The sequence below is a fragment of the Salmo salar genome, chromosome ssa15, assembly GCF_905237065.1.
Source record: "Salmo salar chromosome ssa15, Ssal_v3.1, whole genome shotgun sequence".
Classification (NCBI taxonomy): Eukaryota; Metazoa; Chordata; class Actinopteri; order Salmoniformes; family Salmonidae; genus Salmo; species Salmo salar.
In genome coordinates, this window is record NC_059456.1 from 96,418,098 (window position 1) to 96,437,189 (window position 19,092).

Genomic DNA, 19,092 nt, shown 5'->3' on the forward strand with positions numbered 1-19,092 from the left:
ATTATGTACTGTAGTAGGACAGATAGCCTTAACATCAGATATGTAGTACATTATGTACTGTAGTAGGACAGATAGCCTTAACATCAGATATGTAGTACATTATGTACTGTAGTAGGACAGATAGCCTTAACATCAGATATGTAGTACATTATGTACTGTAGTAGGACAGATAGCCTTAACATCATATATGTAGTATAGTATGTACTGTAGTAGGACAGATAGCCTTAACATCAGATATGTAGTACATTATGTACTGTAGTAGGACAGATAGCCTTAACATCAGATATGTAGTACAGTATGTACTGTAGTAGGACAGATAGCCTTAACATCAGATATGTAGTACAGTATGTACTGTAGTAGGACAGATAGCCTTAACATCAGATATGTAGTACATTATGTACTGTAGTAGGACAGATAGCCTTAACATCAGATATGTAGTACATTATGTACTGTAGTAGGACAGATAGCCTTAACATCATATATGTAGTACAGTATGTACTGTAGTAGGACAGATAGCCTTAACATCAGATATGTAGTACATTATGTACTGTAGTAGGACAGATAGCCTTAACATCAGATATGTAGTACATTATGTACTGTAGTAGGACAGATAGCCTTAACATCAGATATGTAGTACATTATGTACTGTAGTAGGACAGATAGCCTTAACATCATATATGTAGTACAATATGTACTGTAGTAGGACAGATAACCTACTACATATCTGATGTTAAGGCTATGTACTGTAGTAGGACAGATAGTCTTAACATCAGATATGTAGTAGGTTAAGTACTGTAGTAGGACAGATAGCCTTAACATCAGATATGCAGTACATTATGTACTGTAGAAAGACAGATAGCCTACTACATATCTGATGTTAAGGCTATGTACTGTAGTAAGACAGATAGCCTTAACAACAGCTATGTGGGCTATGTACTGTAGCAGGACCGATAACCTAACAGCTGAGATCTGAATAAGGTGGAACAGACCCACTGGTTGCCCCAGGTGCATTTATTATTGTTTTGGTTTGGTTTTTGAAACGGGGCAGAGGAGCATCCTGCATCGTGGTAAAAAAAAAAAATCATAGAACAGCAGAATATGTACTATCACGCATGCAATGATGTGCAATGATGTCCACTATATAAAGAATAGGGTGTTATTTGTGACAAAAATCACAAGAAAAGCTGTAATGTACAGCACTGTAAGTTATGAAAATGTGATGATTCTGTTTCATGTTTTATATAACACTAGATAGCTATGTAGGACCTGTACAGTTTTGGAGTGTTCAACCAACTCTCCCATGCTATCTGCCAAACAACTCTGCCAAATTACTCCCCTCCAGAACCACTAGTCCATGTGCTGAAACTATGTCAAATAACTCCCCTCCAGAACCACTAGTCCATGTGTTGAAACTATGTCATATTGTGGCGTGCAAGTTATGCCCACAATAGTTTTTTTGTCTTTTCTTGCAGGCATTTGCTCCATCCTTGCCTATAAAGTGAAGCCAAAACACTTTATAATGTGTTATACTGTATATTTTAGAGAGACATTATGAAGAGTCTCTAGCTGAGATGAAGAACTTTAACCTGTAGTCATACCGAGGAGAAAAATAATCAAAGCTGTGTTTTCCGCTGGATTTACAGAGAAAATTGTTTTCATCATAAGCACTTTAGAAACGGTACACCTGAAGAGAATGAGGGAAGGAGGAGGGAGGGCAGACATGTAAGACATCCAATCACAAATGGACCCCTAAACCCTGTGCACTTGTGGAGATCCAAGAGGATTTTATTGGTAGAAGCAATATGGGAAACGTCCAGCTAGCCTATTAAAGGGAAGGTGGAACTACTACCATATTGCTTACGCCTGTCAAATTCTCTCAAATCTCCACAAGTGTAGGACTTTAAATCAAATCAAATGTTATTTGTCGCATGCTTTGTAGACAAGAGATGTAAACTAACAGTGAAATGCTTACTTGCGGGTCCTTTTCCAACAATGCAGTTTTAAAATAAGATACTTTTTAAAATACAAAATAGACATATTGTCACAATGAATAAAGAATCAAAATAAAGAGTAACAATAACATGGCTATACACATATAGGGAGTAGAAAATAACATGGCTATACATATATAGGGAGAAGAAAATAACATGCTATACATATATAGGGAGTAGAAAATAACATGGCTATACATATATAGGGAGTAGAAAATAACATGGCTATACATATATAGGGAGTAGAAAATAACATGGCTATACATATATAGGGAGTAGAAAATAACATGGCTATACATATATAGGGAGTAGAAAATAACATGGCTATACATATATAGGGAGTAGAAAATAACATGGCTATACATATATAGGGAGTAGAAAATAACATGGCTATACATATATAGGGAGTAGAAAATAACATGGCTATACATATATAGGGAGTAGAAAATAACATGGCTATACATATATAGGGAGTAGAAAATAACATGGCTATACATATATAGGGAGTAGAAAATAACATGGCTATACATATATAGGGAGTAGAAAATAACATGGCTATACATATATAGGGAGTAGAAAATAACATGGCTATACATATATAGGGAGTAGAAAATAACATGGCTATACATATATAGGGAGTAGAAAATAACATGGCTATACATATATAGGGAGTAGAAAATAACATGGCTATACATATATAGGGAGTAGAAAATAACATGGCTATACATATATAGGGAGTAGAAAATAACATGGCTATACATATATAGGGAGTAGAAAATAACATGGCTATACATATATAGGGAGTAGAAAATAACATGGCTATACATATATAGGGAGTAGAAAATAACATGGCTATACATATATAGGGAGTAGAAAATAACATGGCTATACATATATAGGGAGTAGAAAATAACATGGCTATACATATATAGGGAGTAGAAAATAACATGGCTATACATATATAGGGAGTAGAAAATAACATGGCTATACATATATAGGGAGTAGAAAATAACATGGCTATACATATATAGGGAGTAGAAAATAACATGGCTATACATATATAGGGAGTAGAAAATAACATGGCTATACATATATAGGGAGTAGGAAATAACATGGCTATATACAGGGAGTAGGAAATAACATGGCTATATACAGGGAGTAGAAAATAACATGGCTATATACAGGGAGTAGAAAATAACATGGCTATATACAGGGAGTAGAAAATAACATGGCTATATACAGGGAGTAGAAAATAACATGGCTATATACAGGGAGTAGAAAATAACATGGCTATATACAGGGAGTAGAAAATAACATGGCTATATACAGGGAGTAGGAAATAGCATGGCTATATACAGGGAGTAGAAAATAACATGGCTATATACAGGGAGTAGAAAATAACAAGTCTTTATACAGATATAGGGAGTAGAAAATAACATGGCTATATACAGATATAGGGAGTAGGAAATAACATGGCTATATACAGGGAGTAGAATAACATGGCTATATACAGGGAGTAGAAAATAACATGGCTATATACAGATATAGGAAGTAGAAAATAACATGGCTATATACAGATATAGGGAGTAGAAAATAACATGGATGTGTATAGGGAGTAGAAAATAACATGGCTATATACAGATATAGGGAGTAGAAAATAACATGGCTATATACAGATATAGGGAGTAGAAAATAACATGGATGTGTATAGGGAGTAGAAAATAACATGGCTATATACAGGGAGTAGAATTAACATGGCTATATACAGGGAGTAGAAAATAACATGGCTATATACAGATATAGGGAGTAGAAAATAACATGGATGTGTATAGGGAGTAGAAAATAACATGGCTATATACAGATATAGGAAGTAGAAAATAACATGGCTATATACAGATATAGGGAGTAGAAAATAACATGGCAATATACAGTTGGAAGAACGACAGGAGGATATGTGGAGAGGAGGAGAGGAGGAGTGGAGGACAGGAGGAGAGGTGGAAAGAGGTCTGGATTCTGGAGAAAAATAACTCAAATTGTCTAAATGTCCAACCTCTGATGTTGGGAGGTTTAGAAGGATTGCATGGGTCTTTTAGTGTGACATATTTACTTCTCTAATAGCAGCTTAGACAACCGTCTAACAAGTCAAGGAGGCTGAGGTATGCAAACAGCTCTCATAGCAGAAGGTAGCAGACCTAGGTTTAAATACTATTCAAAATCTCCGTAGTTACTTTTAGTGTTTTTGCACTTTTGGTACTTTTTCAACAGACAAGCTCAAACAAGCACAAATAAAGTATTTTGATATGATTTCGCACAGTATTTGAACCCATGTCTTCTACCATGCACCTGGTAGTGGACGGGAGACAAGAACTATCGTTTATCATAAGGCATTTCATCAACTTCCCCAGGACATGTGTCGTGTTGTTTCGGAAGTAAAACTAATGTCAAAAAGGCTGAAGCTGGGGTTCCTATGTTGGAATGGAAGCCACCACGACATAAAGCTCCTGTTATGCAGGTTGTCATGATCTCTGTGTGCATTTCTAGACGTAATGCAGCTTTGGCACTGCCCCCTGGACACAGCTAAGAACTCAGGGGATAGAACACTTCAGAGTGGGGTTAGGGTTAGAGCGAGAGGGGGGGGGAGAGATGGAGTGGTGGGTGGAGGAAAAGAGAGGGAGAAGAAGAGGGAGAGAGACAGAGAGGGAAACAAGGAAAGATGGCACAGCGGGTCCAAATAAAAAAAACATCCCATCAATATTCAATCAATCACCCATGCTTCCTTTCATCTCTCTTCTTCTCCTCTCTCTCCCCCTCCATGTCTCCCCCCTTCTCTCGCTCTCTCCCACTGCCCCTCCCATGCTCCTCTCGCTCTCTCCGTCTGCCCCTTCCATCTCTCCATCCTCCTCTCGCTCTCTCCGTCTGCCCCTTCCATCTCCCTCCCCCCGTCTCTCTCTCTTTACTCTGTCTCTACATCCTGCCAATGATTACAGCAGTTTCAGTTTGACCCCTGCTGAGGAGCAGCTGCATAGTTCCGTGGTCCTCAGTGGTCCTTCCCTTCTTAAGGAAAACAACTCCACCAATTTGTCATAAAACCAAACAGAAATAGCACGTAGTTCGTCTAATGCAGCTCTCCCACCGGCTCCCAACCTCCCAACCGGGCCCCGCCAGGAGGCTTTCAGACAGCCTTAAAAGCCCAGAGTGAGAGCGTCGACTTTGGGGGGGGGGGGGGGCACTCTCTGTAGACGTGATGCAATAACACCCCCCAACTGCCCCAGCCGTCCCCCGGTTGGCTTAATCTGTTCCCCCAACACTATAAATGATCACAGAAGCCCTCTGACAGCTCTGAATACCAGTGCCGGGGTTAGAGAGGTCAGATAGCAGTGCTCGGTGTAAGATATACACACGTGGGATCCATTTCCGTGTGTGTGTTTGCACAGTGTGTGTGTGTGTCTGTGTGTGTGTCCGCTGCAGGCTGAGAGCTGAGGGGGTTGAGGACAGGGGACACTTAAAGCCTAGGGACTAATCTCCACATCCCAGAGGATCAGATGGAAGCTGAATGTGCACTTGAAAGGCAAGTGATCATGCAGTGTGTGTGTGTGTGTGTGTGGTGTGTGGTGTGTGGTGTGTGTGTGTGTGTCATCACGACACTGACATGATGGGCTTAAGTTACAGTATGTGGGGACACGTACAGATGTAGGATCTTAATTTGATTACTAATTTGTTTCTGAGAATTGTCCTGCACAGCAGGAAATGCAAACTTGTAGTGATTTCAACATTTAAAATACAATTCTAAAGTTTGTAATTTCCACTTTAAAATGATTTACCCTAACGAAATATGAATCAACCCCTACCAAAAAATGTCCATTAATAATTAAAACTTCTGGTTACTGCAGGATTATTTTCCTGCTGTAGCAAACTGGCTCAAATTAAGATCCCAAATCTGTAGACACACGCAATAGGCATGTAAGGTCATGTATGTAGATAATGACCGTATTTTGATAGTGTATGATATGAGTGAGGTTGGGTGGGGGAACACAAACACAGGATTAAATGGAACATGAGTTATAGATATGTATGGGGGGAACTGACCAGTTAAATCACCAGCCTCTATCTCTGCTACTCTCTCTCTCTCAATTCAATTTCAATTTAAGGGGCTGTATTGACATGGGAAACATATGTGAAACATACATTGCCAAAGCAAGTGAAAAAGATAATAAACAAAAATGAAATAAACAATAAAAAATTAACAGTAAACATTACAAAATATTGAAGACAGTTAAAATGTTATATTATGTCAACATACAGCATTGTATTGATGTGCAAATAGTTAAAGTACAAAAGGGAAAATAAATAAACATAAATATGGGTTGTATTTACAATGGTTTTTGTTCTTCACTCGTTATCCTTTTGTTGTGGCAACAGGTCACAAATCTTGCTGCTGTGATGGCACACTGTGGTATTTCACCCAATAGATATGGGAGTTGATCAAAATGGGATTTGTTTTCTAATTCTTTGTGGGTCTGTATAATCTGAGGGAAATATGTGTCTCTAATATGGTCATACATTAGGCAGGAGGTCAGGAAGTGCAGCTCAGTTTCTACCTCATTTTGTGGGCAGTGTGCCCATAGCGTATCTTCTCTCAATAGCAAGGCTATGCTCACTGAGTCTGTACATAGTCAATTCTTTCTTTCATTTTGGGTCAGTCACAGTGGTCAGGTATTCTTCCACTGTGTACTCTGTTTAGGGCCAAATAGCATTCTAGTTTGCTCTGTTTTTTTGTTAATTCTTTCCAGTGTGTCAAGTAATTATCTTTTTTTCCCCTCATGATTTGGTTGGGTCTAATTGTGTTGCTGTCCTGAGGCTCTGTGGGGTGTGTTTGTGTTTGTGAACAGAGCCCCAGCACCAGCTTGCTTAGGGGACTCTTCTCCAGGTTCATCTCTCTGTAGGTGATGGCTTTGTTATAGAAGGTTTGGGAATCGCTTGGTTGTAGAATTGAATGGCTCTTTTAATAATTTTGATAATTAGTGGGTATCGGCCTAATTCTGCTCTGCATGCATTATTTGGTGTTTTACGTTGTACACAGAGGATATTTTTGCAGAATCTCAATTTGGTGTTTGTCCCATTTTGTGAATTCTTGGTTAGTGAGCGGACCCCAGACCTCAACGATAAAGGGCAATGGGTTCTATAACTGATTCAAGTATTTTTTGCCAGATCCTAATTGGTATGTCAAATTTTATGTTCCTTTTGATAGCATAAAAGGCCCTTCTTGCCTTGTCTCTCAGATCGTTCACAGCCTTGTGGAAGTTACCTGTGGCGCTGATGTTTAGGCCGAGGTATGTATAGTTTTTTGTGCGCTCTAGGGCAACGGTGTCTAGATGGAATTTGTTGTCCTGGCAACTGGACCTTTTTTGTAACACCATTATTTTTGTCTTAATGAGATTTATAGTCAGGGCCCAGGTCTGACAGAATCTGTGCAGAAGATCTAGGTGCTGCTGCAGGCCCTCCTTGGTTGGGGACAGAAGCACCAGATCATCAGCAAACAGTAGACATTTTACTTCAGATTCTAGTAGGGTGAGGCTGGGTGCTGCAGACTGTTCTAGTGCCATCGCCAATTCATTGATATACAGTATATGTTGAAGAGGGTGGGGCTTAAGCTGCATCCCTGTCTCACCCGACGGCTCTGTGGGAAGAAATGTGTGTGTTTTTTGCCAATTTTAACTGCACACTTGTTGTTTGTGTACACGGATTTTAGAATGTCGTATGTTTTTCCCCCAACACCACTTTCCATCAATTTGTATAGCAGACCCTCATGCCAAATTGAGTCGAAAGCTTTTTTGAAATCAACAAAGCATGAGAAGACTGCCTTATTTTTGTTTGGTTTGTTTGTCAATTATGCAGAGTGAATACGTGGTGTGTTGTACGGTAACTTGGAAAAAAGCCAATTTGACATTTGCTCAGTACATTGTTTTCAATGAGGAAATGTATGAGTCTGCTGTTAATGATAATGCAGAGGATTTTCCCAACGTTGCTGTTGACGCATATCCCACAGTAGTTATTGGGGTCAAATTTGTCTCCACTTTTGTGGATTGGGGTGATCAGTCCTTGGTTCCAAACATTGGGGAAGATGCCAGAGCTGAGGATGATGTTAAAGAGTTTAAGTATAGCCAATTTAAATTTGTGGTCTTTATATTTTATTATTTAATATAGGATACCATCAATACCACAGCCCTTTTTGGGGTTTTATTTTGTCCTGTAGTTCATTCAATGAATTGGAGAATCCAATGGGATCTCGTAGTCTTTAATAGTTGATTTTAAGATTTGTATTTGATCATGTATATGTTTTTACTGTTTGTTATTTGTTACAGGGCCAAAAAGATTGGAGAGGTGGTTTATCCATACATCTCCATTTTGGATAGATAACTCTTCATGTTGCTGTTGTTTGGTGTTTTCCAATTTTCCCAGAAGTGGTTAGATTCTATGGATTCTTCAGCTACATTGAGCTGATTTCTAACGTGCTGTTCCTTCTTTTTCCGTAGTGTATTTCTGTATTGTTTTAGTGATTCACCATAGTGAAGGCATAGGCTCAGGTTTTCTGGTTCTCTATGTTTTTGGTTGGATAGGATTCTCAATTTCTTAGGTTTTCGCATTCTTTATCAAACCATTTGTCATTGTTGTTCATTTTCTTAGGTTGTCTACTTGAAATTGTTGGATTTGATAGGGAAGCTGAGAGGTCAAATACAGTGCCTTGCAAAAGTATTCACCCCCTTGGCGTTTTTCCTATTTTGTTGCATTACAACCTGTAATTTAAATGGATTCTTATTTCAATTTCATGTAATGGACACACACAAAATAGTTCAAATTGGTGAAGTGAAATGTTTTTTGTTTTTTAAAATTAAAACGGAAAAGTGGTGCGTGCATATGTATTCACCCCCTTTGCTATGAAGCCCCCAAATAAGATCTGGTGCAACCAATTACCGTCACATAATTATTTAAATAATGTCCACATGTGTGCAATCTAAGTGTCACATGATCTGTCACATGATGTCAGTATGTATACACCTGTTCTGAAAGGCCCCAGAGTCTGCAACACCACTAAGTGGCCCTATGAAGACCAAGGAGCTCTCCAAACAGGTCAGGGACAAAGTTGTGGAGAAGTACAGATCAGAGTTGGGTTATAAAAAAATATCAGAAACTTTGAACATCCCATGGAGCACCATTAAATCCATTATTCAAAAATTTAAAGAATATGGCACCACAACTAACCTGCCAAGAGAGGGCCGCCCACCAAAACTCACGGACTAGGCAAGGAGGGCATTAATCAGAGAGGCAACAAAGAGACCAAAGATAACCCTGAAGGAGCTGCAAAACTCCACAGCGGAGATTGGAGTATCTGTCCATAGGACCACTTTAAGCCTTACACTCCACAGAACTGGGATTTACAGAAGAATGGCCAGAAAAAAAGCCATTGCTTAAAGAAAAAAATAAGCAACATGTTTGGTGTTCGCCAAAAGGCATGTGGGAGACTCCCCAAACATATGGAAGAAGGTACTCTGGTCAGATGAGACTAAAATTGATATTTTTGGCCATCAAGGAAAACGCTATGTCTGGCGCAAACCCAACACCTCTCATCACCCCGAGAACACCACATGGGAATGTTTTTCATCAGCAGGGACTGGGAAACTGGTCAGAATTGAAGGAATGATGGATGGATCTAAATACAGGGAAATTATTGAGGGAAACCTGTTTCAGTCTTCCAGAGATTTGAGACTGGGACAGAGGTTCACCTTCCAGCAAGACAATGACCCTAAGCATACTGCTAAAGCAACACTCGAGTGGTTTAAGGGGAAACATTTAAATGTCTTGGAATGGCCTAGTCAAAGCCCAGACCTCAATCCAATTGAGAATCTGTGGTATGACTTAAAGATTGCTGTACACCAGTGGAACCCATCCAACTTGAAGGAGCTGGAGCAGTTTTGCCTTGAAGAATGGGCAAAAATCCCAGTGGCAAGATGTGCCAAGAGACTTGCGGCTGTAATTGCTGCAAACGGTGGCTCTACAAAGTATTGACTTTGGGGGTGAATAGTTATGCACGCTCAAGTTCATTTTTTTTTTATTATTTCTTGTTTGTGTCACAAGAAAAATATTTGGCATCTTCAAAGTGGTAGGCATGTTGTGTAAATCAAATGATAAACCCCCCCCAAAATCTATTTTAATTCCAGGTTGTAAGGCAACAAAATAGGAAAAATGCCAAGGGGGGTGAATACTTTCGCAAGCCACTGTATACTCTTTAGGTTTTCTACTACCAAGTTTACACCTCCACTATTACGGTGAACATTTTTTCCAGGAAGTTGTCTAAAAGGGATTGCATTTGCTGTTGCCTAATAGTTTTTTTGGTAGGTTTCCACCCTACTTTCCTTCCATCTACAGCATTTCTTAATATTATTCAGTTCCTTTGGCTTTGATGCCTCATGATTGAGTATTGCTCTGTTCAAGTAGACTGTGATTTTGTTGTGATCTGATAGGGGTGTCAGTGGGCTGACTGAACGCTCTGAGAGACTCTGGGTTGAGATCAGTGATAAAGTAGTCTACAGGACTACTGCCAAGAGATGAGCTATAGGTGTACCTACCATAGGAGTCCACTTGAAGCCTACCATAGACTATGTACATACCCAGCATGCGACAGAGCTGCAGGAGTTGTGACCCGTTTTTGTTTGTTATGTCGTAGTTGTGCCTAGGTGGGCATATGGGGGAGGGAATGTTGTCACCTCCAGGTAGGTGTTTGTCCCCCTGTGTGCTGAGGGTGTCAGGTTCTTGTCCAGTTCTGGCATTTAGGTCGCCACAGACTAGTACATGTCCCTTGGCCTGGAAATTATTAATTTCCCCCTCCAGGATGGAGAAGCTGCCTTCATTAAAGTATGGGGATTCTAGTGGGGGGATATAGGTAGCACACAGGAGGACATTTTTCTCTGTTGAGATAAAAAATGTAAATGTTCCTGTTTTCATTAAGTTAATAGAGTGAGTCTGCTCTTTATCAAATTAGCATATCCCCTGACTCTCTTCCCTATTTCACACTTGGTAGTTTGGTGGATGGGACTACCAGCTCTCTGTAACCTAGAGGGCAACTAGTGGGTCCATCTCCTCTATACCACCCACCTGGTAGTGTGGTGGATGGGACTACCAGCTCTCTGTAACCTAGAGGGCAACCAGTGGGTCCATCTCCTCTATACCACCCACCTGGTAGTGTGGTGGATGGGACTACCAGCTCTCTGTAACCTAGAGGGCAACCAGTGGGTCCATCTCCACTATACCATGTTTCTTGTAGGATGACAATGTCAATATTTCTGATTTCTTTGAAATCCAGTTTCCTGCTCTTTAGGCCAAAGGCAAAAGGCAGAGGACCTGAAGCCTTGGATATTCATTCTCTCTTTCTCTCTCGCTCTCACTCTGTCACTGTTGAGTAGAAATGGATATAATGAAAACCTAAAACTATCTCGTAGCACTGAGAGAAGATACTTTGAGTTAATTGATGGAGGCAATAGCTGTACCCTGACATATTGTAATGTAGCTTAGCCATGTGGCTCTGAAATGGTCTACTAACAGAGTGATTGGAGCCAGCTGTGGTGGGCAGAGGCCTGATCAGACAGCCTGATTGATTACTATCACCTGGAGATACACACATGAAGGGAAGGAACACATGCACACGCATGCACACACAAGCAGCCACGTGCACACACACAAAGACACACACGCAAGCACACAACCACACACACACATTAACTTATGGCCTGAATAAAAGGGACATGACTTATAAGAACTTGGAGAGAGAAATAAATATTGGTGGAGAGAGAAATTAGGAAATTGAGCCAGAGGCAGCCACAAGAAAGCAAGAGTTATGGCAACTCACATTATCGTGTTGAATATCCTGTCCATATCTCACTGTTAGGGTCAACCTCTAAAACCTACAATTTTTCATGGTAGAAAGGAGTCAGTTTTCAAACACAGGAGGACGGGATTGAGAGATATGAGGAGGAAAGAGAACTAAGAGAGAGAGAGAGAGAGAGATGTGAGGAGGAGAGCGAGAGGGAGAGAGATAGAGACAGTGGAGGCTGCTGAAGGGAGGACGGCTCATAATAATGGCTGGAACGGAGCGACTGGAATGGCATCAAACACATGGAAACCTATTGTGTTGTGTTGTGGAAACCATGTGTTTGATGTATTTGATACCATTCCACCCATTCTGCTCCAGCCATTACCACGAGCCCGTCCTCCCCAATTAAGGTGCCACCAACCTCCTGTGGAGAGAGAGATAGAGGATATAAAGTTGCCACAGGGGTGGGAGAGGACAACGAAGGACATCTGGGCATCTGGTCAGACCAAGGAGATGAGTAATGTGAGAGAGCAACAGAAGAGAGAGTAAGAGTATGAGAGAGAACGAGAGAGAGAGATGGAGGGCAGAGAGAGATAAAGAGAGAGAGTGACGGAGAGTCTGTTTGTGATTAATAAAATGGCTGAAATGAAATCCACACTAACCTGTTTGATTTGGTTTCCAGGCAACTCCAGTGGCTATGCTGCAGTGGTTATGGGTCCAATCCCTGATGGCCTATTGGATGATCACATAATAATATGGAGAGGTCGGAACCTTTCCATCGGGTGTATGTTCTCTTTTAAAGCTCTTTCTCCCCACAGATAATCCAGTATGTTATGTGATCGAGGCTCTTTCTCTCCACAGATCATCCAGTATGTTATGTGATCGAGGCTCTTTCTCTCCACAGATCATCCAGTATGTTATGTGATCGAGGCTCTTTCTCTCCACAGATCATCCAGTATGTTATGTGATCAACGCTCTTTCTCTTCCTAGATAATTATATGATCGAGGCTCTTTCTCTTCCTAGATCTTACAGTATGTTATGTGATCAAGGCTCTTTCTCTCCACAGATAATCCAGTATGTTATGTGATCGAGGCTCTTTCTCTCCACAGATCATCCAGTATGTTATGTGATCGAGGCTCTTTCTCTCCACAGATAATCCAGTATGTTATGTGATCAAGGCTCTTTCTCTCCACAGATCATCCAGTATGTTATGTGATCAATGCTCTTTCTCTTCCTAGATAATTATATGATCGAGGCTCTTTCTCTTCCTAGATCTTACAGTATGTTATGTGATCAAGCCTCTTTTCTTCCTAGATAATCCAGTATGTTAGGTGATCATAGAACTTTCTCTTCCTAGATAATCCAGTATGTTATGTGATCATAGCTCTTTCTCTTCCTAGATAATCCAGTATGTTATGTGATCAAAGCTCTTTCTCTTCCTAGATAATCCAGTATATTATGTAAATCGAGGCTCTTTCTCTTCCTAGATCAGCCCGTATGTGATGTGATCGAGTTCCCACCCCATGTGTCTCATACTGGCTCCAGCTGACCCACAGGGAGAGAGAGTTAGGGGGAGAGAGAGGGTTAGGGGGAGAGAGATATGGGGGACAGAGGGTTAGGGGGATAGATATGGGGAGAGCGGGTTAGGGGGAGGGAGAGGGTTAGAGGGAGAGAAAGGTATAGGGGAGAGAGAGGTGAGAGAGGGGACCGGGGAAAAGAGCTCAGCGTGGGGAGCACGGACAGCATTAGGGAAGAGAACAAGTGAGGTATGGAGGAGAGGTGAAGGACGTGGAGGAGGTATGGAGAGAGGTGGGGGGAGGTGAAGGGGGTATGGGAGAAAGCGGGAGGAGATATGATGGACCGGGGGAAAGAGCTCAGCGAGGTATGGGGGAGATGGAGGGGAGATGTGGTGGAGGTATGGGAGGGAGAAAGAGGGGGCCGGGGGAAAGAGCTTAGAGCAGGGAGCACGGACCAGCATTAGGGGAGATGATGAGAGAGGTATGGAGGAGAGAAAGATGGAGGAGAGATGAAGGAGAGAGGGGACGGGGGAAAGAGCTCGGGAAGCACAAGGCATGTATTAAGAGCTTGATGGAGAACATGAGAAACATGTTGGTGTGAACAGTCAGATGGGGTGAGAGAGAGAGAGAATTGAGCACACATACACACTCATACATAAGCAAATTGAGTGTGGTAAGAGTGTTTGAGCAAATTGGCCTAGAGAGGGTGTACTCAGAAACATTGATTTTAAACAATACACAAACAAAAGAGAGAAAGAGATGTGTACACGCCAACTTCAGGGTCTCTGCGGACCAAACAACTGATGGAGACAGAGGGAGTCAGAGAGACAGAAAGACAAAATAGTCCGAAGCCAAAATACACTGGAGGGTAATTCCCAGCACTCTTCACACACCATACATCATTCATCAAGCTTATTTGTCGCTCCACTCCCTACGTACATTCAATTCTTACATGAAATCTCTTTATAAACACATTGTTTGATATTCAGTATATAAATGATAAATCACAGGGAACAACTCATCACTTTCCCACAGAATGTAAACAGTTGGGGAATGAACCAACAGTGAGTGACATTGTGATTATTAAATGGACAGCAGAGGTCAGTGGTCTCTGTCCGTTCTGACCGTAGGGGATAGAAAGACCAAAGGGTTTGGTCAGTATCTCTGGCCTAGTACACATTCTGGTTGTACAACTGATGTAGCCTACAGCACATTTCACATAACCGTTGTGATACAGCTGATGTTTTTGTGATACAACGAAGAGTTTGCCTGCGCAAACAGTTCTGTAATAATTTTTGTGCAGAAAAACTTAGTTGAATCACAACCGTTTTCAAATTTGTTGTACATCAGTTGTACAATCTGAGTTATATTGGCTAGGGGTATCAGTCCTCTCAGATTGAGGAGATGTGGGAACCAGAGGGGCAGAGTGACCGTGATGGTTTAGACAGTACCTTAGTGTAGGGGTGAGGGGTCACTATGATTTCATTTCTTTGAAATGCACATTGATCAATATGTCTGTTAATGTGCAAGATGTAGCAAGCCTGAAAACTGTCACCTGTAATCCCTGATGCAGTGTGACGTCTATTACTTGTTTCCCAATCCCAATTCGACCCCTAGACCCTATGAACTTGGGTCGACCCCTAGACCCTATGCCTTATCCTCCCGTTGACCTATGCCCTTTGGTCGACCCCTAGACCCTACAGTACGTCCTATCCCTTTGGTTGTCCCCTAGACCCTACAGTACGTCCTATCCCTTTGGTTGACCCCTAGACCCTACAGTACGTCCTATCCCTTTGGTTGACCCCTAGACCCTACAGTACGTCCTATCCCTTTGGTTGACCCCTAGACCCTATAGTACGTCCTATCCCTTTGGTTGACCCCTAGACCCTACAGTACGTCCTATCCCTTTGGTTGTCCCCTAGACCCTACAGTATGTCCTATCCCTTTGGTTGACCCCTAGACCCTACAGTACATCCTATCCCTTTGGTTGTCCCCTAGACCCTACAGTACGTCCTATGCCCTACAGTACGTCCTATGCCCTTTGGTTGACCCCTAGACCCTACAGTACGTCCTATCCCTTTGGTTGACCCCTAGACCCTACAGTACGTCCTATCCCTTTGGTTGACCCCTAGACCTTACAGTACGTCCTATCCCTTTGGTTGACACCTAGACCCTACAGTACGTCCTATCCCTTTGGTTGACCCCTAGACCCTACAGTACGTCCTATCCCTTTGGTTGACCCCTAGACCTTACAGTACGTCCTATCCCTTTGGTTGACCCCTAGACCCTACAGTACGTCCTATCCCTTTGGTTGACCCCTAGACCCTATAGTACGTCCTATGCCCTTTGGTTGACCCCTAGACCCTACAGTACGTCCTATCCCTTTGGTTGTCCCCTAGACCCTACAGTATGTCCTATCCCTTTGGTTGACCCCTAGACCCTACAGTACATCCTATCCCTTTGGTTGTCCCCTAGACCCTACAGTACGTCCTATGCCCTACAGTACGTCCTATGCCCTTTGGTTGACCCCTAGACCCTACAGTACGTCCTATCCCTTTGGTTGTCCCCTAGACCCTACAGTACGTCCTATCCCTTTGGTTGTCCCCTAGACCCTACAGTACATCCTATCCCTTTGGTTGTCCCCTAGACCCTACAGTACGTCCTATCCCTTTGGTTGACCCCTAGACCCTACAGTACGTCCTATCCCTTTGGTTGACCCCTAGACCCTACAGTACGTCCTATCCCTTTGGTTGTCCCCTAGACCCTACAGTACGTCCTATCCCTTTGGTTGACCCCTAGACCCTACAGTACGTCCTATCCCTTTGGTTGTCCCCTAGACCCTACAGTACGTCCTATGCCCTACAGTACGTCCTATGCCCTTTGGTTGACCCCTAGACCCTACAGTACGTCCTATCCCTTTGGTTGTCCCCTAGACCCTACAGTACGTCCTATCCCTTTGGTTGACCCCTAGACCCTACAGTACGTCCTATCCCTTTGGTTGACCCCTAGACCCTACAGTACGTCCTATCCCTTTGGTTGACCCCTAGACCCTACAGTACGTCCTATCCCTTTGGTTGACCCCTAGACCCTACAGTACGTCCTATCCCTTTGGTTGTCCCCTAGACCCTACGGTACGTCCTATCCCTTTGGTTGTCCCCTAGACCCTACGGTACGTCCTATCCCTTTGGTTGTCCCCTAGACCCTACAGTACGTCCTATCCCTTTGGTTGACCTCTAGACCCTACAGTACGTCCTATCCCTTTGGTTGACCCCTAGACCCTACAGTACGTCCTATCCCTTTGGTTGTCCCCTAGACCCTACAGTACGTCCTATCCCTTTGGTTGTCCCCTAGACCCTACAGTACGTCCTATGCATTTTTCTATTATTTATATTTTTCTTTCAGCATTGTTGGGAAGGATACGTAAGCAAACATTTCACTGTTAGTCTACACCTGTTGTTTTTACGAAGCATGTGACGAACACAATTTGATCTGAGAGGACATGACAAATCCATATTGTCATGTTGATACCTATCCTCTCAGACCTCCACAAGGGCATAGGGCGAAGGGGATAGGGGTTGATTTGAGACAGAGCAACATTTATCAATGCCTTGTCTGCTTCTTCGTGTGTGTGCGCGCGCACATGCGTGTATGTATTTTTGTGTGTGCATGCGCGTGCTTGTCTTTGTGTGTGTATCCTGAACGATTAGCGAACTAGAACATAATGTTCTGAAGGTTTACCCCATGCCTCGTCTTGACGAAGACTTCCTTTTCATACTTTTTCTGCACTTCAAAGTGTTTCAAGCCTGTTCCGTTTCCTAAGCCCAAACAGCTAACTACAGTGTAACAGTCACAGTGATTACACTATGTAATTTTCCTCGTCAAAGAGTTAATAATGGGATGCATATGTTGTTGGAGCAGTGTACTAAAGACATTTCAAGAACGGAAGAGACTAAACTGACTTTTCTGACCAGAATCCCATTGCCAGCCTGACCAGCCCAAATCTAAAAACCCAATCTTCCCTAACGTTAACCAAAACCCTTTCCATAATCTCATTTTAACCAACTAAGAAATGAAATATCGGTTTGCACATCAGCCACCACCCTTTATCTCATTAGAACATACATTATCCAAGAACATATGACATGCGTACAACATCCTGTGTGTTGATGCTGCCATCTAGTGAGACAATGTCTAACTGCAACAGGCTTCTCCTTTTCCTGTAACATGTAAAACACATACCTACAGTAATAATATACATTTCAAACTAATTCTAAATACAAGTCTATTAAAACAATGGTTAGATCCTTAAAACTATATAAAGTATAATAGAACTATCTCGAAACGGTTTATCCCTGAGAGAATGAAACTAATCCGAGTTAGAATTCACAGTTGATTGTTATCAGTTTCTTAGAGACTCAATAACAGACGAGACATCTCACTGGCACAGGTAGAATGGGCTTTTCATATGTTAATAAAGAATTAGCGTTTGCATGCGACCATAAATATAGACAGACGCATGGTTTTTGAAAGTTCAACATTTATGGAAAGCACTTTCTTGGAGCATATAGTTTATCCTCGCACACATTTTTGGCAAGTACTTGATGTATATCACTGATTCTATAAAAATAACAGTAGTATGGTTTATCCATCCACATGCATGAGGATACAGCAGTGCACATTCCAAGTTATTGTGGGTAAAATACCTTATGATAAATCTACTCATGCTGTTGATTAGTTAACAGTGTCCTGGGTCCTGATTCTCAACATGTGTCCTAGTGTGCCCTTGTACACACACCAGCTAATGCGTCCAACAATCCAATGCTTTTAAATTCATGGGTGGGCATGTGGAGAATAGAGATACAGCCGTCGAGTGAAAAATCAGAGTGGGGGTTAGGGTTGTGTTGTATCAAACACACTAACAAAAGGCTTCACAGTACAATTCAAACGTTGTCTGTCTGACTGTCTATTCTCCACAATGGAGGCTGCTGTCTGAGCAGCTCAGCAGACACGTACAGTACAGTGAACTGACTGTGGTTCATTTAATCCAGCCATCTGTAAATCACACTAAGGCTGCTGTCACAACCTGTCATCCCACACCTACAATCATTCAATCAGCCCGAGTCACTCTCCATCGCCCCCCTCTGTGTGTCTTCTGAGTCGCTCTTCTTCGCCCCCCCCCTCTGTGTGTCTTCTCGTCCGAGTCTCGTCTCTGCCCCGTTCATTTCCGCAATAATATATTCATTCATCCATCCATCTATCCTGGTCCCCTCTCACTTTCTGTCAGTCCAATTGGCCTGATCTAAACAGGCTTTTCCCTTCTCCATCCAATCCCTCCTTTCTTCTGCTGTGGCGGAGGGTGGGAAGAGGGGGATGAGGTGACCGAGGAGGTGGAGGAGTAGGGAGGGAGGGATTGTCGAGAGAGAAGCTCCTTGAAGACAGAGTTCATCTGGCGGCAGACCTCCTATGAAATGAATAGAGGCAGGAGGGGGACAATGATGAATGGAAGAGTAGAGGGAATGAGGGAAGAGGGGACAACAATGAAGGGAAGAGAAGAGGGAATGAGGGCGGGGACAATGATGAAGGGAAGAGAAGAGGGAATGAGGGCGGGGACAATGATGAAGGGAAGAGAAGACAGATGTTTTTGAGTTGACTCCCTCTAGCGTGGCAGCTTACATCTTATTAGTGTACGCTTAGTGAGTTCAATAGTGAGAACAGTAA

General features: G+C 42.2%; 1 protein-coding gene across 3 annotated transcripts in view; it reads right to left on the minus strand.

Annotated features, from left to right (window-relative positions):
* Nucleotides 1–17,894: 17,894 nt before the first annotated feature.
* LOC106572702 (rho GTPase-activating protein 4) overlaps nt 17,895–19,092 on the minus strand; it is a 42,047-nt gene continuing 40,849 nt past the window's right edge. For all 3 annotated transcript variants that reach the window (XM_014147099.2, XM_014147097.2, XM_014147100.2), the window contains exon 21: nt 17,895–18,835. In XM_014147099.2, the coding sequence (XP_014002574.1) occupies nt 18,674–18,835 (162 nt within the window). In that variant the 3' untranslated portion in view covers nt 17,895–18,673. The remainder of the gene's footprint in view (nt 18,836–19,092) is intronic.